The sequence below is a fragment of the Xiphophorus maculatus genome, chromosome 3 (genome assembly GCF_002775205.1).
Source record: "Xiphophorus maculatus strain JP 163 A chromosome 3, X_maculatus-5.0-male, whole genome shotgun sequence".
In the NCBI taxonomy this organism is placed as follows: domain Eukaryota; kingdom Metazoa; phylum Chordata; class Actinopteri; order Cyprinodontiformes; family Poeciliidae; genus Xiphophorus; species Xiphophorus maculatus.
This window is the reverse complement of record NC_036445.1, coordinates 29,213,724-29,235,046: the sequence shown is the minus strand read 5'-3', so window position 1 is coordinate 29,235,046 and position 21,323 is coordinate 29,213,724. Positions and strand designations below refer to the sequence as shown.

Below are 21,323 nucleotides of genomic sequence, written 5' to 3'. Positions count from 1 at the left end.
AGGCATGGGGCCTAAGGGATTGGGGGGCTGGGGACGCACGAGGCCACTGAGTCTGAGGACATGAAGCAAAAAAGTAAAAAATAAAATAAAAAAAGGAAAAATCTGTACCTTTTTGCAAAACCTCTGAACCTAATCGTTCTGTCCTCCATCTGAATGAGAACTCAAAGTTTACAGCACTGGAACAGGTCAGCCTTGTGCTGTGATGTTATGGTGTGAATCGTAAATCGATGTTGACAACAAGAATTTGGCTCGTGCAAAATTATGGAAACCGATTTTATTTGAGAACCAAGAGCCGTGTATCGCGGACATATGGAACATTGCTAAGTGATCGTGTGTTCGGATCATAAAAATCTGGGTTTTATGGCTATTTATTGCAATCCCTCTGGAAGAGAGCCATCTCTTCTGTTTGTAGTGGGTCTGTTACGACCATGCCTAGGTTGTAAGGTTGCAGCCAGATTTTAATTGAGGAATCTGCTTTGTTTCAGTGCTGGCCCCCAAGTCGCTCCTCAACCACCCTGCCTGTTGGCCTTGACCCAAAGAAACAGGAGAATTATTGAAAAAAAAAAAAACAACTATCTTTGTAAGACAAAGACTTTTATCATGTCTGACTACTACTGAATAAATAAATGGACCATTTATTTAAAAGAAATGGTCCTCATCAGTTAAGATTGTTGTTTCTGCTGAGCTGCACCCATACAAGATGTCACAGCAACAACAGAATAAACAAAAACTCTTATGAAATTAAACATTTTACTTATTATTTTAAAAATAGATTGGCCAATACAGTATATAGTAATTCAGCTTTTTTTTCTTTCAGACCGTCAGAAAGAATCAAACTGGATTCATCTTATTTACAGCTGAAATTTATGTATCAGAGATGGGTGGGGACCGTGTCAGCGCTGGAGGCTAGCCTTTGTTTCAACAAAAATAGTAGGCTGCAAAATGCGCCACACACTCAAAATGAGCCTCAAATGGCCTTTTACTTTATTATTAGCAACAGCCTTAAGTTATTTATGACTTAAATAACTGGCATAAATAGGGAACAATGACTTGTGCTATGATGACGCCACGGATCAAACCTGACAAGTCGGTAAACAGTCAGACAGTCTTCAGTGATGTCCCTGAGTGAAAACCAAAGTAATAAACCACGAGCCAGAGCAATAATTTCATGGTGTATTTTTATATAGCTTGTTTAATTTTATTTTCCACAGGTAAAAAGATCACAGCTGTTTTTAGAAAAACATGAGCTATTGCTTTTTTTTTCTTTCCTTCACCTGGCACTGAGTGTCTACATGCATGTAAAATCATGAGAACCTCGTGTCTCCAGAGGCCAGTATATGAGTCAGCACAGCTACGCAAAGAGAGCCATGATACGGGATCTAAAGCCTGTCTGTGCGTGTGTGCGTGAGTGTGAGTGTGTTGGTGGAAGTGTGTACAGAGAACAAACATCTGGGTGGGGAACCAGGCCCAGATGAAGTCTTGGCAGGTGTCACCACTCAAGTTTTACCATGTTTTTGTGGGCATCACTTCACACACAAGTATCCTGGCTACCAGAAACAGTGCTGAGAGCTGAGATCTGGGAAATGATGAGGACCAAACACTGGTATCCTCTTAGTCACAATTTACACCAAACAGAAAGGCAATTCCCTTCTGAAAACTTTATTGCCGCTGGCGTACAACCTGAACCAGTCTCATGGAATCCGCTCTGTTTGTCAAATTAACTCATATTTCATCTGGGACAAAAGGCAGGCTTTTACCATATTCTCTGGATGTGCACACATTTCTGAGTGATTTCCAATGCTCTCTCTTAATAGTTGTTATAAACAACTCCCCATGGAGTTGTTTATAACAAAATAGACAAAATAGACATAAAGCAAATGTTTCCCTGGCTTTCTGAGGGATTCCAAAACATGAATCGAAAAGGGATACAGTTGAGAATTAACTTTGAACAAGAAAAAACAGATCAGTGATTATTTAATCACTTTAGGCAAACATCCTTATGCAACAATGGCGAGCTAAGTCAAAAAATGACTATTTTACTTTTGGTAATTATTTTTTTCTTTGATTTATAAACTGTAATATTGATTGAAAATAAAAAGAGCCACAGCTGAGTGACTGACTGGGTGCTGCAAGGTTGGACAGTAAATTTATGTTTTTTTAATTTCTGAAATGTTTCAATAAATGTAACAAATGTTTCTCCTTCAAAGCCCCAATCTGGTGCGCACTGCTTACACTGGATACACCAGTTTTTTGCTCCCTTTGACTAAGCAAGTTTCAAAACAAACATGGCGGATAAAGCACATGACATGAGCATTGCATTTTTCCAACCTTTTTAAATGCAGATATGGTCTAAATTATGAGAGCAGTTCAGATTAGAAGATGAGAGCAGGAGGTTTCGGTATTTCTGTGAACCACAGCAGCAAAGGTGTGATGCATGAGCTCCTGACGAAGAGAGAAATTTGGGGGCTTCTGGTGAGCTGACAGAGAGAACCAATTCATGGCCGATTTTTGTAAAGAAGATGAACAGAGTGAAACTTGGCAGGTTGTATGTCTGGAACATTTTCCTACAGAATAAATGTTAGTGGGAATCTGTTAGACGTCTGACTGTATCAATTGTACTTCACCCCATTTTAAACACTTTTAATTGTCTAGATAAAATCTACATGAATCAGTAGTAGATCTCTAGACTCCACCATCCCCCCATACATCTGCTGTCTGCCACTTATCCTTGCAGGGTAGTAAACTATCTCCAGTGATCGTTGGGCGACAGGCGGGGTTCACCCTGGACAGGTCGCCAGTCCATCTCAGGGCAACACAGAGACACACAGGTCAAACAACCATGAACACACACTCACCCCTAAGAACAACTTTAGAGAGACCACTTAACCTAACAGTCATGTTTTTTGAACTGTGGTAGGAAACCAGACAGGACCCACACATGTACAAGAACATATCCAACTTTATCAACTCAGTAAAAACCATAACACATGATTAATGTACCTGATTTTAAAAACTGTTGACTTGTGATAGTACATTTGGTCAGTATAGATGGTTGTGTTTTACTTTTTTTCTCCATTTTGTTGTATCCTTTTCTTTTCTGCTATGATATTCTGTTGGATGATGTCTTGATGTTTTCTGAACTGGATGCTGTTGACAATGTAAATTTGTTCTCAATCAACTTACCTGGTGAAATAGCTAAAAAATAAAAAAAAACATTAAAAAAATGTGGCAAACTTCTTTTTCTTTTTTAAAAATCTGAATCTAGAAACTTTTTGAAAATGAATGCCAAGCAGGTCATTTGGCTTTACTGACAGTTCATTTCCACCCATGGAGAGATGTTTTGTGAAGTGTACCTGTTGCCAGCTGAGCAGTGCAGTGTCCACAGTATGGATGGCATACTGGCTAATGTTGAGGAACATGGGATCCACAAACACATTGACAGTTAAAGAGCTGTTCTGGGGGCAGCTGATGGCAGTGGCCTGTCCCTATAAAAAGGGACACATCAAATTACGTTTCAAATCAGTATATCTTCATTTTTAGCAGAATAATTAAAACATGCAAGCAGAGTTTTGGTAAGCCAACCTGCAGTGCACAGGACTGGAGCAGCTGCAGGTGGGTTAGGTTTCGATACTCCAGCAGTCTGCAGTCCAGCCGTGTGGAAAAGCTCATCTCCTGACAGTGACGAGGTCCGTTGCTCCACTGGCGCATGAACACCTGGGGCTCCCGAGAACCAATCACCATGAACTCCTGTTCTTGAGGTAACTTCCTGTCTGGCAGGAAGGGATGAAGTTTCCTTGATGCAACTGGATGAAGGAAAAAACATTTCTAATTAAAGATGATCAAACACAAATATGTCAATAGTCCATAAATTAATGAAAATTATTTCCATGTCACCAAATAAATAAAAATGTGAATGAATTGGACTGACTACCCATCGAGACTCAAACTTCAAAGGTTGTACTCTGGGGGAACAGAATGGGTCGTAGCCAACTGAATGTCTATTCTCCACATGTGCATTAGATTTGGATTTATTCTCTGCAACCTAAAGGAATCATATTAAAATACCAGTCTTTTTTTTTTATCTGTTTTCCTTGCCATCAAGTTGGAATCTATGTGATCAAAAAATATACATATATCAATCAATCAACTTTATTTGCATATCGCATTTCAGTAACAAGGCAGCTCAAAGTGCTTTACATCATAAAAACACAAGAATAAGAAGCCACAAAAAGAGAAACCAGTGGCAAAGATTACATTATGACCAGTGCTATCATCGATACATGTCGAATATGTTGGTCAATGTTCCATTTATTATCCATGCTGTCTTATATTTATCTTTGTTTAAAATCCTAAAAATAGAAATAAGATGCTGTTTTAAAAAGAAAAAGAATTCATGCGACATGAGCGGCTGTAGACGAAGTTTATTCGGCTGTCATGAGAGCAAAATGGCTCTTTAGGTTGTAGAGCCCTGATCTAGACAGCCAATCAGAAGGCTTCAATGTACAGTCCCTGCCTACAGTATTCATATCCTTTGAACTTCTTTCGATATTTTTTCACGTTCCAACCACAAATGTTATTGAAATTTTATGTTACGGAACAACACGAGCATAGGGCACACCTTTACAAATAAAGATAAATATACTATGTTTGACAAAACTTATTGCAAAGTAAGTTTGGTACAGTGTATGTCATTTAAATCTCTTTCCTGGGTGAACACTTTGAAGAAGCACCCGTCACTAAAATTATAGCTGTAAGTCATTTGCAGTAAGTCTCTACCAGCTTTGAAAATTCTCCCCATTATCTCTGCAAAAAAGCTCCAGCTCATTTAGATTGTATGGAGGTCGTCCATACACATCAGTTTTCAAGTCTTGCCACCGATACTTATTTGTATTTAGAAATGGACTATGACTTTTATTTAAATCACCAACATGTTTAGCGTTACTGTCTCTACTTCAGCCCCGATATCAAGTGTACCAGGATCCCTGGAAAAAATGTTTTCTCCATCCATTTTCCTGACAGTCTGGTTGGAAGATGACAACATGTAAAAAAGCTCAGCAGGCGTCAATACTTCAGGAAAGCACTCCCCTGCTGCAGATTGTTTTAAACTTTCATTCAGATAATAAAGTCTAAATGACCAACATGTTGTGAAAGCAACTCTTTCTGCAGGTTTGTGCACTTAGGGTCCATTTTCAGTTGCCCCGTGAGACCTTGTGATGCAGTGCTGTTTGATGCAGCCTACCTGTTCCCAGCTGCTCCAGGTGGTGGCAGAGGTGAACTTCCAGCTGCGCTAGCTGCAAGGACACGCCCAGCGACGGGACGAACCAGGGAGCGAAACAGGAGTCCACACGGGTGCAGGCTGCCAACGCAATGGGGGACACCAGCTGATCACACGGGAGCTGGGAGCCACACTCACTGTCCGAACTGGAGGAGAGAAATGTTTCAATAGAACAGCTCATCAGAACGATGGCGACGCTAATAATCAACATGAACATTGTTTTAAGTGAATAACTCCATAGTATTGATAAAAGAAGAACCAGTTCAACTTGCAGATCCTTTCATTTATAACCAAACATTTTCTTAGCAGCAGTGGAATTTTAAGGAATTATTTGCTGAAAAGTTACTTTTAAGTTAATTTTTTTTTTCAAAAATTTTGACTGTACTAAGATATTTGGACTAGAAACTAGACCAAAAATACTTGGTAAGATTTTATACTGAAACTGTTGGAGATTTTTCCAAAAAGACTAATATGTACAGTATATATACCCACATTGGTTCATCCAATAAAAGAAGATGGAAAAAATAACAGTCATACATCTTTCAAAAAACTGTGTGAAACAGTGACATAAATCCATTCTGAGATAAACACCAGGACTTTTCAGGAAACCTGGAATGAAGGAGACAATAACGCAGAGAGGGCCTCCTCACTGTCCAGGGCTGTTAGGTAAGTTATTACAGCCACAGTTTCCAGGAAAAGCCCTCGGTGGACATTAATTGCATGTCATGGTTGATGATGTTGAAGTGGAAGTAATTGAAACGAATGACCATTTGCTCTATAATTTGCTGCTACCATGATCCACTTTGAGAGGAAAACTCTCAAGAAGTGAAAAATGTGGGTCCAACGGAGCGCTCCTTAAAAAGATAACCATCATATGTTGACAATTTTCATTACTTCCAGTTGGCGGGCCAGCCAAGTTATTTTTCTGGTGGAAACTGAAGTATGGCAGATGAAATGAGAGAGTAAGGAAAGTGGAATCACTTTTGATCAAAAAAGACAAATAATTTAAACATAAAGGAAATGTAGTGTTTGGGGTATGATTGTAATTAAATACAGATGTTTGTTTTACTATACGGTCCTTAAGAGAGTTCTGTTTCTTCTTTTAGATATTTTTTTTCCTTTTCTGAAGTTGTCTAAATCCCACAGAATGTGGGGCTTGGTGCTTATTTTTCCACAAAAAGTTTCTCTAAATCCCAAAAGGAACCAAAAATGGACAAAGACATAAAAAAAAGAATGAAGTAAGACAAAAATAAATAAATAAAAAACGAAGGAGAAAATGGCAGACCAACATATTTCAGAAAATCGTCTAAACCCCAGAAGGCGAAGGGAGACACAGGAGAGGCGGGTGGAGAAACCAGTGGCAGCGAGAAGACTGAAGTCAGAGCATGCTCTGTGAAGTGTTAGAGTTTGGTCAAACCCGGCCCAGCCCAAACTGGGCTAAGAACGGCCTAACAGCTCACGGGCCAACCTGAAGGGGGCTTGACTCGTGCTTCCCCTGAGCTTCCCCTCGATTAGATACACTCAAGGTAAGCAGGAAGGAATCCGGATGGGCCCTGACAGGCACTTGGTGTGCTGGGAAATCTCATTAGGCCTATCTGAACGCCTTCCAAGCCCGCTCCCTGCTCCTGCACACCAGATGTGGGGCGAGGGACACATTTTAGATCTTTGTGCTCTGCAGTCTGGGAGCACTCTGCCTCTGTTTTTACTCACCCCCGATGGGAACGGAGACTGCAGATCCACACACATACCTGATGTACGTTCCAATAAGGTTGGTGTATGTATTTAAAATCAGCTAGAGGTGCATAGAGTAAATATGTTTGTGCTCTAATGAGGCCCTTTTCTAATCTCATCTCCTCCTGCTTCTACCAGGGGCGTAACAAGATCTTGACCCATGAAATCTCCCAATATTACAAAACCAGTACGTAATTTTCATGAAAAATCTGTTTAAAACATTTTTTTTAACATATTTGTTAAAATGATCATAAATGTGATAATATAAGATAGATATGTGAAAAAATTGAGCTTCTCTGCCATCTCCCAGTATTAACTGCAGAAATCCATCACTCAGTCAGAAATGACCACTCAGAGCCAGGAGGAGGGTCTTAGCGCTGTCAATCACTCTTGTAGCACATTTTTCTGTGCTACGCTACAGATGCTCCCCTTCAACAAAGTCTGACATGAATGCTAAGGCCAGTCAGCATAGCAACCAATGACAGTATTCCTGGAACAGTAAGTTGGTTTTCCTGTATGCTGCACATTTAGCAGCATACAGGAGGTAGATTGACACACTCCTCCTGGCTCTGATTGGTTGTTTTTGATCAGGAGGGATGCATTTTTGCAGACCAGATTATTAGCACTGGGAGGAAGTAGAGGGGGTCGATCTTTTCACAAATTATCTGTCTAATATTATACTGTTACGACATGGTGACAGTTTTAATGTATGGGAAAAAAACGTTATTTGTAAATGTTAGATAGTGAAATTTTAAGCTTGACAATGTTTGACACCATTGTTCTGAAGTAAGAAAGCAAGGAGGTCCCGATTTGATTATTAAAGGCAACGCTGTGTTCCAAGCAGCCCTCACAGGCCTGTACAACCAATGAGCTTTGGAGCCTGTTCCGGTTCCTGGACGTGTTTTCCAGCAGGTGTCACAACTTTTCTGGTAAAACAGAAGTTTGCCTCACCTCTGCTCATCTCCGCCTTCTCCGTTGTGGTTGAGCACGATCCTCCAGAGGTCTGAGGCCACCAGCTCCTTCTGTTGATCAGTGAGGCTGAGGCTGGGCAGCTGCAGCTGGCAGGAACAGCTTTCTGACAGGCTGAACTCCCTGTAAGGGACAAAGGCTTGCTGGAGCTCGTCCCAGTACTCCAGACTGCATGGTACCTACAAGAAATGACACAGTCATTTACACAACTTCCAAAAGTAACTTCTACATGTGCATCTTATTTAGAGGCTTTGTTTTCTGTTTATGTCAAGATTGGCATCTGGTCTGTGGTTAACTTTATTGCGTGATTAAATATTTTTTTAAATGTCTTATTCTTCTCAGGACTACCTTTCATGAAATAATAATAATGATAATAAAAAAAAGAATTCCCAATTTAATAAAGAACTTAAGTAGAATGTGGAAAAGGAGTGTCCAAACAACGGCTGCTGCCTGGAAAAGTGCTCTGTCATATCACGGGTTGCTCACTCAATGGTTTTGACTAGATTTCAACATCCATTATATGAGCAGAACACATAATCACTTAAGCATGATGGTCAATCATAGTTCTTCCTGTTCCCTTTTGCCTTCCAAACAAACAAAAAAAAATTAAAATGGACAGTGTAGAGATTCAGGTATTCGTTTTTGGAGCACACAAAGATGCTCGACTGTGATTTTCTTTTGTTCCTCAACAACTGTCCCAGTTTTAAACTCAGTGATAATTCTAAATGTTTAACACCAAACACACATTCAAAGTGTTACTCTTCCCACCTGATGTCTGTTATTTATCGTCAGATTGAAAGAGAACTAAACTAAATACTCTTACACCAGTTAATCGCACAGATGTTTTCATCTGCACCCTGGCTATGTCTACTAAACCATCATGATGTACGGAAAACTAGGACTCAGACCAAATTACTAATTTCAAACCAACAGGTTTCTATAACAATCTTTGGTGGAACCATTGTTACTCACCAGGAACAAGTGATTTTCTTGGACTCTTGGAGTTACACAATGATTAAGGAAAACTGTAGTGGACTTCAAAACCTCAAACACAGATGCTTTTAGGACTCTAACAGGAATAGGTGAGGATTTTTAGAATGACAATATACAGTAGCTGATAATATCTTATATGCAGCAGATAACTTTCCTAAAATCCAGATTAGGAAACATATGCTGACAGCTTACAGGTATCATACGGAACCCCCTAGGGGACATGGAGGATTTTTTTTTTCTTTTGCATTTTCTCACGAAGCTTTTGCGTTCTCTTGTAAATAATGTACTGATCAGTTCATGTGGCGCAATTGAATACTGAAAGCTTTTCTTACGGTGGTGACAGGGTTAGGGTAACCCTAAACCCATTGTGAAATATTTGAAGTTTTATATCTTTTTCTTTAGGATAGAGATGCACCACAAACCTATGAACAGAAACTTTCTGTAAGAAAAAATACATCCAAACTATTTGGATTATTTTTGAGTTATTATCGCGGGGTTATTATCACCAAAGAATTAAGAATATATAAACATGTTTTCACTGAGACTCTTTAATGTGTATATATTTTAAACTTTAAATTGTCATTTGTGACTGTATACAGAATAGGCCGACAATATTGCAGCAAGCAATATTTGGTTTTGGCGGGGGAACGCAGAAAATTTGCGAGGCAACGCAAAAATAAAATTTTTCTCCATGTCCCTTAGGGGCCTCCGTAGTATCACTCCCAGACATTAGAAATTGGGCAAAATCAGATCCAACTGATTGAAACCTCAACAGAGTCCAGACTCCAGCAAGCAATTGTATCTAAATATCAGTCCAGACCTTCTGTACGAAGTATAGCAGAGAGCAAGAGACTGGTTTTTACAAGGCTAGTCCAACTGGGACCAAAGCTGACTTCTACTGCTTCATAAGAACTCTCCATCTGTTTTATCAACCTTTAAATCTAATCACATTTAAAGTGGGTAGTTATTTAAACATCCTGGTACTGTACATAGGATAGACAGGCTGGACACCAATCACCTCTGACTGGCAGTCACTGAACACAGAACATGAAAAGTGCAATAAGCCATTACATTTGTTTTTTGCTTATTACAGCACCCTACCTCTACATCACTCAGTTATTCTACTTGGAAACACTTGATCAGCTCTCAGTGTGAGTTTGAAAAGAAACGTCATTAGGGTTGCTTCAATTTGTAACCTTGATTTTTGCCTTAATCAGACAAAAAAAAAAAAAAGACTACCTACACATTTCTAATCTTGTCAAGAAATGACAGAAGACCACCAACACAGTAGGACTGCAACTCATCTCCACCATAACAGCACATTGCCAGATGCCTAAAGCTTGTCAAGTGTGTGACAGTCATCAGCGCTGAAAAGCTGTGGCTGGTTTTCACACTGAATAACAACAGCTCCTGCTCATGCGTTCCTTTAAAGAAGATGTGATGAATCGTAGGGCGCCGCGCCAAAAAGAACAGAAATGCGTCCCGTTCTGCTGTGTGAACTAAACCAGCTTCTCACATTCCCCTTGACCGCCTGCACTACTTTGCTACTGATGGATCAAAAGTGGCAGAGCACTCCTGAGAACACACCTGAAGAACAGCAGGCGGAAAGTCATGAATACATGTGTGTATGTTTTGTTAACAAGTGAATTGTTCACCGCAGGTGTACAGCTCCTTGGACAACTACCAAACTCTTGGGAATGTCCAACACACAGACGCTAATGTTGTGTGTGTGTGTGTCCATTTGTCAGGCGAATGAGGTAACTGGAAGCTTACATCATGTATGAACTGTCACACAGGTTTTTCCTAGAATCAACTCTTCCTAATTGTACCTGACAGAGTTGTGCACCCGCAATCCCAACGCCGAGCAACCGGAGCGGAAACTCACCGAATCCCTTTTGAGAACTCCCAGAGTCGGTTTGCTAAAACACCATGCGTGCTCTTTCTCTGCACCTGTGATATCCTATCCACATGACGGCATATAGAAATGGATATCTGAGGCATATATAGTAGAGTGGAATACGTATGCGCGGCTGAATGTGCGTCATGTTTCCGTCCAATTGCAGTTCTGGCTATGGAGAGAAAGTGGAGATGAATGACAACCAATTCATTGGTGGACAGGAGACGGAAAAGGTTCGGGGAGGTGAGCACACCTGTCAAAAGTCCAACGGATTGTATATCCAAGAGCGGGACTTTTCCAGTTCTGGGAGAGACAAAGGAAATCATGTGTGTATACACAGGTGTGCGTTTGTATGCAAGTACATGATGCAGCGTGGGCAGTGTCAGCTTCCTCTGCCTGATTGTGTGTGTACCTTATCTGAAAAACAATATGCAAGTCTGAATAGCTGACATTCCCCCAGCTGGATGAGTCCAATCTGTGTTTTCCTCAAACATTCAACAAAGTGAGCCTGGCAGCCCGGCCTTGGGCAAAATATCAGTCGAATTGATGTGCCGAATGTTTTGGGTCTCATTTTCGGACGGGCGGTTCAAAGGCCCTGAGCACCATGTTGAGGAATTTTTAAGTTTTTAAATAGTCCAAACTGCTTACAAATATTTTGGGATTCAGAAGTGTTGGCAGCTCGCATAAATCTTTTCATTCCTGACACCCAGCTCTGTTTAGGAAAAAACTGCAGCCTACCACTCGGCGGAGATTTATTTTTCTGGATCTGTTTGAGTGATCGCAGTTTCTCAGAAGGTTAACTCAAGGCAGGCACTCTAAAGCAAATACACAACAGAAAGAAATTATTTCAGGGTTCTGGGCTTGGCCAAAGTGTGATTGCTGCTAAATTTTCAAAAAAATGTTTCTGCAACTGAAGACTCCCTCAGCTCACTCGGAGGCCGTGGTTGCTGACAAGCACGGCGTCGTGTGCCTTTATTTTTATTAACAATATCAACACCGCTATTATGTTATTTCGCTGATGCCTATATGCTGGGGGGGAAAAAACAATCTGCAGCGAGCTACTTCTTATCAGCTCGAAGACAAATTGAATTGACATTGTCTTGAGCAAATGTTTATTCAGCAAATGCAATGAAAATTGTTCTGAATATGACTCCTGCTATGCTGTGTCATATGGGCTGATATATTTTAACATTAATCAGTGTGGAAAATCAGGAATAAGGCCACGCTGAGATCTTTGAGCTATTATTTTGGTTGTTTTTTTCCTACTTAAAGCCAAACTGGAAACTGGAAAAGAAGCTGAGTTTTTGGTGGATGAGGTGTAGAAACTCCAAGATCAAATTAACCACATGGAAAGTCTTTTATTTTTATAGTGCTTTAGTTGGGACTAACGCAGGCCTGCTCGCGCACCATCCTTCTATAATAATAGTTATCTTGGCTACAATAGCGCCTCGCTCGTTCTGATTCACCGTGTTTATCTGAAGCGACAGATCACAACACCTGACATCCAATCCAAAGCTCCCCGTCAACAAGTGCAATATCTCTACAAACGGCATAAAAAGCATGCTTCATTAAAAATAAAAAAAAGGTGCGATGTAAGTGGCAAATGTGGTTGCAGAACTCGCTGTTATGTGTTTCTTATTTATATTAAAAAAAATATGACAAACAAAGCAGCTTGAGAAATGGTTATAGCTGCAGGTTGCTCGATCATCGCAGGACATTTTTATGGCATCTGTCTCAGGCCAGCAGGGCTTCCATAGCAACAGAGCCTCACTGGCACATGAAAGGCAATCCTTACACTGTCATCCATAAAATCAGCAGCGGGGGAGCGGATGGTGTGAGGTTTGTCTGAAAAAGTCAGAGCAATTTGGAAACTTTCTTGAACAGCAAGTGGACGATCACATTAACCTATTTCCACACAGAACAAAGCTGGTGTGGGGAAAAGGTAATCTAATTGAGAACAGAATGTACATTGCACTTATTTTATGAAGTTAGGTTGTTGTTCTCTTTTTAGCGTCTCCTCCTCTAGTCCCCCACGGTGGGATCGGGCTGATTTCCTCACCACTCAAGGAACTCCAGTACTCTCTCTACAGGTGGACCCTGTCGGTTCTTAGCTGAACCCCAACAAGCCGACGCTTATGATATCGGTCCCTTTGTACTGTATACAAAAAAAAACAAAAAAACCAGCACGGCCAGCAATTTCACTTTGAGTAATGAAAGGTGGTTTGAATTTCCCCTTTGAGATACTGGAACCAGTTGGGAAACCGCAAGTATTTAAATGCAGGAAATCTTGATTTTATAAAATGTTAATACGATCTTCTCTGGGGACGAGCAAGCAGCAAGGCAAGGAGTGAACCCCCCTTGTTGCCTCCATTTAGCCCCTCTCCTGCTCATTTATTACACTCGGCTGAGAGAGGAGCTACAACAAAAGAAGAGAGGTCGCGTCGTGTCGGGAATGACAAAAACTGAAAAACAGGTGACAAGGAGGTTGAGTGGTATAAAAATGTCAGTGTCCATTTAGCTGCTCAGGAGTTCAATCCCCCTGTCTCCATTTATAAATCATCCAAACATTCTGTCTAAATGACAGAGAATGATCAGACAGTTTAATGCTAATTTCCTCTCTCTTTATTATACATTACATCTCTTTCCCTACCTTTACAGTTTCCATTTCTTCACAACTATCAGTTTCCACTTCCAAATGGCTGTATTGTAACTTTATAGGCCTGAGAAATTCAGAGCGCTGTCTCTTTTCTCTTCAGGTTCCCTCTCTGCACAGACAACATGTTAGATATGTGAGATTCCAGCGGAGGAAAAGCCCGGCTACTGCTCTGTGTGGAATTTTATGGACTCTATCTGGGCATTTTAGACCGTTAATCATTTAAAAAAGGAGGATCAGTAATGGCTGGTTTACAGAAAGTCAAACGAGGTAAATCTGGGATGTAGAAAAGCTTTAAGACAATATTATAACGTTTATGAAGGGAAAAACATTGTACTATTAAATCATGTAGAAAAAGCATTGGCTAAGAATTATGTAGTTATAAAGTGGTAAAAAAAGATCCAATAGCTTATTTTTTATATATGGCTTTATTGCCCACAACATATTATTGAAGTGACTGGAGAGTTGGTAGGACTCTCCGGTCCAGTACTCAACTGGTTCTGACATAAAGATCAAGAATTTCTTTGTTTCAATAGGAAATTTGTCATTGGAGCAGACAGAAGTCGCATGTGGGGTACCCCAAGGTTCAATCCTGGGACCCCTCATTATTCAATATCTATAGATGCTTACACTACCTCAAGTTATAGTAAGTTGTAAAATTGGTTACCATAACTACGCAGATGATACACTGCTTTACATTATGATGTCAACAGGTGACTCAGAACCCAACCGAGTACTGAACAGATGTCTCATAACTTTCTCCAGCTGAACAGAAACAAAACTGAAGCTATTATCTTTGGACCTAAAGCAGAACAATCTATAGTCAACACACAGCTTCAGTTATTACAGCAGGAAACTAGAGATCAGGCCTGAAATTTGGGTGTAGTGATGGAGTCTGAACTGAACCTTCAGAGCCAGATAAAGATAACTACAAACTCGGCCTTCTATCACTGTTTATTGATGATTTAGATCAGGGGTGTCAAACTCCAGTCCTCAAGGGCCACCGTCCTGCAGTTTTTAGATGTGCCACAGGTACAAAACACTGGAATGAAATGGCTTAATTACCTCCTCCTTGTGTAGATCAGTTCTCCAGAACCTTAATGACCTAATTATTCTGTTCAGATGTGGTGCAGCAGAGGCACATTTAAACGTTGCAGGGCAGTGGCCCTCCAGGACTGGAGTTTGACACCTGTGATTTAGATGATGGCATTTGACAAATTGTAATGTTAGTTACTGGTTTCACTATTTTATGTTTTTAGATTTTTTATTTTATTTTTTTATTGGCTCTAGTGGCCTTTATTTGATAGTTAATTGACAGGAAAGTGGGTAATGAGAGGAGGGGGAAGACATGCGGCAAAGGTCGTCAGGACGGGAATCGAACCTGCGACAGCCGCGTCGAGGACTAAGGCCTCCTTATGTGGGTTGTGCTTAACCACTGCGCCACCACATCCCAGAATGTTCTTATGTTTTTATTGTGTAAAGCACTGTGAACAGTGTATATTATTGTGATGCAATGTTGGGCATTTGTGCATTTTCAGGTCCCTTTTTTTTAAATCTTTTCTTTCCCATCTTAAAAATAATTATAAAAAAATGTGTTGTTTCTTTCAAAATTATAACTACGGTGTAAGAAAATCTGCAAACCAACCCTTTGTGAGTCTGTGGAGAGAACTGCACACCTTGGTTCAAGTGAGAGGAGTTGGATCAACTAATATTTATAAGTCAAAGTCCAGACAATCTGGGCAAAAGTTGAAAATGATCTGCAATCTGAGCGAGTTCCAGTTGTTTTGCAGATTTTCTGTCCCTAGATGTGAAAAGTTGCTTGAGGTAATACCAACAAAAGCTGGTTTTATAAAATATTGAATAATGAAGGGAGGGGGGGAAGCACGACACACTTTTCAGATTGTTATTTTGAAATTGTTGTACTGTGATGGACACACAACCTCTCCTCCTCTACATTCTTTGGTTCCAAACTTGCACAACTAAATTAATGATTTAATAGCTATTTTCTTATTTCTCAAGTACACAGATGCCAATTTCTCTACTGTTGTTTTTAAAGTCAACATTAACTAACAACAACAAAAACATTGCAAATATCTGCTTCTAATTCCCAAATGAAGTGCTTTCAGTAAAAGATGTGTGCCTGGAGTGTCATCTTTTCAGCACTGTAGCATTTACACTCTCATTACCTGATTCCTTTTAACAGTCTTGTCGCATGTAATAATTCTTTGACAGATGACAAGAGAGGCGCGATATGGAAACCACATGTTAATCAAACCCCGTTTCCAATAGGCTGCTGCTGTAATGTTCTAATGTGAACATCCAAAGAAACACGTTAGTCACGTTTACCTCAGTCGGGAGTTAAAGACATGAGCTTTAAATATAAATAAACTGTCAAGCCAATAATGAAAGACTGGCACTACATACTGTTACCACAGTGTATCATTAGCCAGAAAAGCATATTTTTCACATTTCATTGGTGGGTAATAAATCATCCTCTTGTAGAACTTACACCGAGGCTTCTGTTTGTCTTGGAGAAGACGACAAATCAGTATTTCTTCGCCCCCTCCCCTCGCAGAATCTTTATCTGTTCGACTCTTCCTTCCCGACCTAACCTCGTCCTTACTGTCTATCACTGCATCTTCTCCGCCTCCCACTTCCAAGTGCCCCAGCTCCCACCAGTCCCTGCCGTAACCCAATACGTGGCCAATCAGCGAGAGGCTTCGGCGTTGCGCTCGCTGCAGTCCTTGCAGCTGTGGGGGCCGCGCTCAAAAGTCGCACAGCTGCAGCACCTTCCAGTGCCCTGCCTCTCCTGGGCCGGCACGCATAAACAGAGCGAACATCTGCACCGTAGGTGGAGCGACTGTGGGAGTCCAAGAAGAATGAGGGAGATAAGCCATGATGAAAAGCAGAAGGGAAAGGAGGAGGGAACGCAACTTAACATTAAGAGTGGATTTTTTGGGGGTAAAAATAGCCATGAAGGAGCTGAAAAAGTAACAAAATTGGGTCTGTCTCATCTCTGGACAAAAACCCATAAAAACAGACATTTTTTTTTAATTAATAATAGGAATTTTAATAACACATAAATAAGAATTAACAAAACTTTGTTCTTGAATTTCCCTCCCTAACTGTCAAAGCCCTTGAGAAACATTATATTGCTGCAACAATGTACTGTTTTATCCTAATCTACTTTTTTATTGGACTTTTAATGAATTCTTGTAATATATCGCAACACATGGGGATAAGTCATCTCTTGTTCTACAGCTGCTTTTTATAAGTAAAAAACAACAAAAGTATAAATCTAATAGTAAGAATGGCATTTATTCATTTGAAAAAACAGGGTTTAGATGCAATGCTGAGAAAGACAATTACAAAAATGGAAGGTTTCAAAATGAGCAACAGTTGCTATGACAGCATTGTGTTATGGCTTTAGGGGGGAACAAATGAGCTTAAATGAATAAATCGGGTTCCATCCTTTATTCAAAGTAATTATCCGGACAGTGAGGCGGTGGGTAGGAAGACGAGGATGAGTGATGGGAGGAAAACAAGGATGTTCTAACCCCCACCGAGGCCCTGCAGGCTCAGTAGCCGCAACAGACCTGCCAAAATATAACCTCATCTGGGGTTGAAGGCACCTGGCTATTCACACCAGAGCGCGGAATGACTTCCACAGCTGTCCGAACATGTATTACAAGTTTGGAGAGACAGCAGAGGTCTCGGTCATTCCGTAACATGAGTCCTGACAGGGGAATCGCGATGGCGCGCAGCCCAGATCTAAAACCGTTTTGCTGCTCTTTCAGTGCAGGTGATGTTAGGCAGGGACCTGGGAGAGGGATGTGTGTGTACTCTTCTCGTCTTACAACCCCAGCCTCGCAGCAGACATCCCAATACAACTGAAGCAATAAAGATATACATGCAACACGTAGCTGCGTGATAAATCACCAGTCTCGCTTTGTTGCGGTTTTATGGCGAAAAAAAAAAAGACACATGAAAAGCAGAAACTGAGAAAGTGTTGAGTGTTTGTGTTGGTGACACGTGAGAGCCCCACGCTACCTGTAGGACGTCACCCAGGTCAGCCGTGCTTATTTCAGGGTCCTCGGTGGTGTTGAAGGGGACAGGCGTGATCCTGACAAAGGTGAGGACGCGCGGCTCGGGGTACCGCCACAGCATCACCCCGGGGCTGTCTTCGGTCTCGCTGTAGAACACAACCTCATGGGGTCCCGGCAGCTTCTGGGATCCTGGGAGATGATATGAAAAACAATAACGACAAGCTGGATGTGCCAGTGCAAACAGAAGGATAATCAGGGGCACAGCAACAAAACAGAAAACATGAGTCATGATGCTGCAAGGAAACAAAATGAAGGTCTAAGAGATGCATCAGATCCATCAGGTCTGACTTCACTTAAAAAAATTTATTAATGGGCCACATGGAAAAATAATAATAAAAAACTCTAGAAAAAGCGTTCGTAAGCCAAATTACACAGGAACATCAGATGCAACATGTCTCATTACCAAGAGGTTCACACATGTCACCAACACGTACATCCAAACGTCATGCGAATTTAACTAAGTCAGAATTTTGAGCAAACTTTTAAAATGATACAAAAAGGAAACAAAATCACAAAAAGTAAAGTGGAAAAAAAATTACTCTTCTCCGGAAAAGCCAAAAAACTCCTCAAGTGACTAAAAACATTTTTACAAAACTGAGGAAGTTATTTTGAATTTTGCAGTTTCCATCAAAGTTTTGTAATGAGATACTTGAAAATCTGCATTAACAAAAAACACATGCCATGAACAACTAATACATTTCGTTTAAACTCATGTCCATAAGAGTTTCAGGAGGTAGATGTAACTATGACTTTATACAGTAATCTAACACTGAATATGAACTGTAGAGTCACTTCCAAGAAAGCTTAACTAGATAAGCTCAGGCTATAAGAAAAGATACACAATGGACCTAAAATCTAAGCTGTACACAATTAAAATAGTAAACACAATTTGAAATATTTTATTTGGATTTCTGGTGGAATGTTTAAACAAATTGTTCGTATTTCCTTTCTTAGAGATCAAGACTTTCTTAGTCAAGACTCGTGTCCACTGCTGCACATAAGAAAAAAAGAAATGTAGAAACCCTGTATCTGCATTTTCTGAATGTTTATGTGAGTCAGAAGCTCTGCATAAACAACGTACCTTAGTAAACATTTTTGCCATTCTGTAAACATGTACAGATTAAACCGTGCCAAGCACCTGCAGCAGCTGGACAGCACAGGACCGAAGCTCCAGAGTGATGTTTGACTTGCGTCTCAGCTGCTGTTTGGGACCCGTGTTTATTCAGGACAAGAGAAGAAGGCAAACAGGGAACTGCTGCTTTTGTCTGACCCACTCTGCCTGGGTCCAATTTTACTCTTTGCAATGAGAACTTTTTCACTGGTAACTTCAGACTAGTTAAAAAGTGGGGATGAAAGAAAGGAAGAAAGAAAGAGAGAAAGAAAGAAAGAAAAAAACAGTTTTGCTGTTTTGTTTGCTCTATTCCTAAGGGTGAGTGAGTCACTGTCTCACCCACTTACCCTGTGAGTGAGTGAGACAGTGACTCTCCCTTCTCTCTCTCTGACCACCTTTCATTTACGTTTTGCTCGTGTAACCCAGCCATGTCTGAGCTGGGCCCTGGGGGCACCCGTAGCCCGTCTCTGTACTTTGGGGCACTGACTTTTCTCACTGTTGACAACATGTTGCAGACAGACTGTCCTCTTGGTTCCAGTTCACCACTGTACGTTCTTCAGCCTCAGCCAGAATATTAAATGCATCAAAGAGCAGTGGAACAGTGCAACAAACAAAGACTCAACCACAGCTGACAGAGTGGAAGGCTGGGCTTCAGCCAGAGAGAAGTTTGATCCTCTGTGTATGTTGCTGTGAGTGTCTGTCTGTGTGTATGAACACAAAGCACAAAGAAAGGGAATAAACACAAAGTTACTTAGAGTGGAAACAGGCAGACATGCCTGATGAAACTTCTTTTAACAGAGAGCTTTGATCTAACTTGGTTTTAAGCTAATGCGCATCTTAACGGACTTTTAACTCCCAAAGTTTTAAATTTTTAGTTGAAATAATAATTAGGATTTTTTTTGTTTGGACAAGAAATGCACTGGACCATCGATCATGACAGGGAACAAGCTGCTGTCTTAATGTTACACTATCTCCTGAACAATGTGCTAAAAAGGACAATGTACATACCTTTAAAAAAAATTCATCCAAAAAGGCAAAAAGTATGAAACAACTGCAAACCCACCAAGACAAGTGATGGCAACCTACTCTTCAGGTAATCACACAAGCAGCTATGAGGATCATGGTTACTCTGGAGGAGCTGACGGGATAAATAGCTCAGGTGGGAGAATCTGTTAACATGACAACGCTGATTTGGTCACTCTGCAAATCTGGGCCAGTATTCTAAAACAATCCTAAAAGAAGCTCCTAGTTTAGGAAAATTCTAAGAATTTCTGGAGATCTAAGATTTTTCTTAAAATTTTACCTTGGTAAGAATAAAGCTATTCACAATTAACCTTAGACATTAAGGAGATCAGAAGGTGACAAATTGTTAGTAGTGAGGACTTTTAGTGAAAGTACGTGTGTCTTAAGCCGGACAGATGGAAAAAAGACCAACAGAAAGATACTGTCCGTAAAATGGATGGAACTGTGACAAGAGCAGCTACTGCATGTTGATACTATGTGGCCGCAAAGTCAATTTTGCATAGTGTCATCATCATGACAGACTTTTCTTAATCCAGTCAAGATTCCATTATAAATTTCTATCCACTGATTATTGGGGGTATATTTGTTTTTTTTGTGTCTGTTATTTTGTTTTGTGTATCAACCAATCACACCTAAAACCGGCTGTGATTGGTGAAAGCTACCGGGTCATAATCTATAGTGAAGACATTTACCTGACAGGATTATGAGTTTGTTTTTTGTTGTTGTTTTGTTTTTCTGGCAACATCTGGACCAAACTCCTTACTAGTTGGTGGCAGTAATGATCTATGAAGTTTTTTTTGCCAACCGCCATTAAACAAGTAGAAGAATCCCTTGAAGACACACCTAGCGACGGGGTCAACCACATCTAGCGACAGGGTCAACCACACCTAGCAACGGGGTCAACTACACCTAACGACAGGGTCAACCACACCTAGCAACAGGGTCAACCACACCTAGAGACGGGGTCAACCACACCTAGCTACAGGGTCAACCATACCTAGCGACGGAATCTACCACACCTAGCGACGGGGTCAACCATTCCTGCATTTATCATTTTGACATTTAACATCCACTTGCCAATGGGACTATACATGGAAATTAGTTGCCTGGCTAAAATCTCATGTATTTACATATTAATCTTCATTAATACATACTGTCCCAGTTTTAAAAATAATTTTGAACTTATACCCTTTGTGTTGTTCTATGTCAGTGGTTATAACATCAAAGAAAATTAATGCTTTTGGAAAATGCATTACCAATATTGTTTAGTGCATGAACATTTACCTGAGTCTTGAATGTACTGAAAGTTTCCAGTGCGCAGGTCATCTGAGCTATGCTCTGTCCTGGGGGAGGGAGCGACGGGAGAGGGGGGAGGCTGGGTGTGACAGGCCTTTCCCTTAGACCAGCTATTGTTAGAATCCTCTTTATGAAGATGGAGGTAGTTACGAAGATGCTCTTCAACCAGCATCAGGCAGTTCAAATGTTCCTGACCCCAAAAGACCTGTTGGGAAAGAACAAGAGGGAGTTGGGTCAGCTGTGAAAAGAATGCCAACATGTAAGATCAG

The 21,323-nt window shown here is 40.6% G+C and overlaps 1 protein-coding gene across 2 annotated transcripts in view; it reads right to left on the bottom strand.

The window, feature by feature from the left end:
* vps13b (vacuolar protein sorting 13 homolog B) overlaps positions 1–21,323 on the bottom strand; it is a 301,790-nt gene that overhangs the window by 56,257 nt on the left and 224,210 nt on the right. For both annotated transcript variants that reach the window (XM_023331569.1, XM_023331568.1), the window contains exons 40-45: positions 21,043–21,259; positions 17,569–17,753; positions 7,958–8,154; positions 5,240–5,421; positions 3,583–3,803; positions 3,354–3,485 (exon numbers count right to left, since the gene is read on the bottom strand). In XM_023331569.1, coding sequence (XP_023187337.1) covers positions 3,354–3,485; positions 3,583–3,803; positions 5,240–5,421; positions 7,958–8,154; positions 17,569–17,753; positions 21,043–21,259 — 1,134 coding nt within the window. The remainder of the gene's footprint in view (positions 1–3,353; positions 3,486–3,582; positions 3,804–5,239; positions 5,422–7,957; positions 8,155–17,568; positions 17,754–21,042; positions 21,260–21,323) is intronic.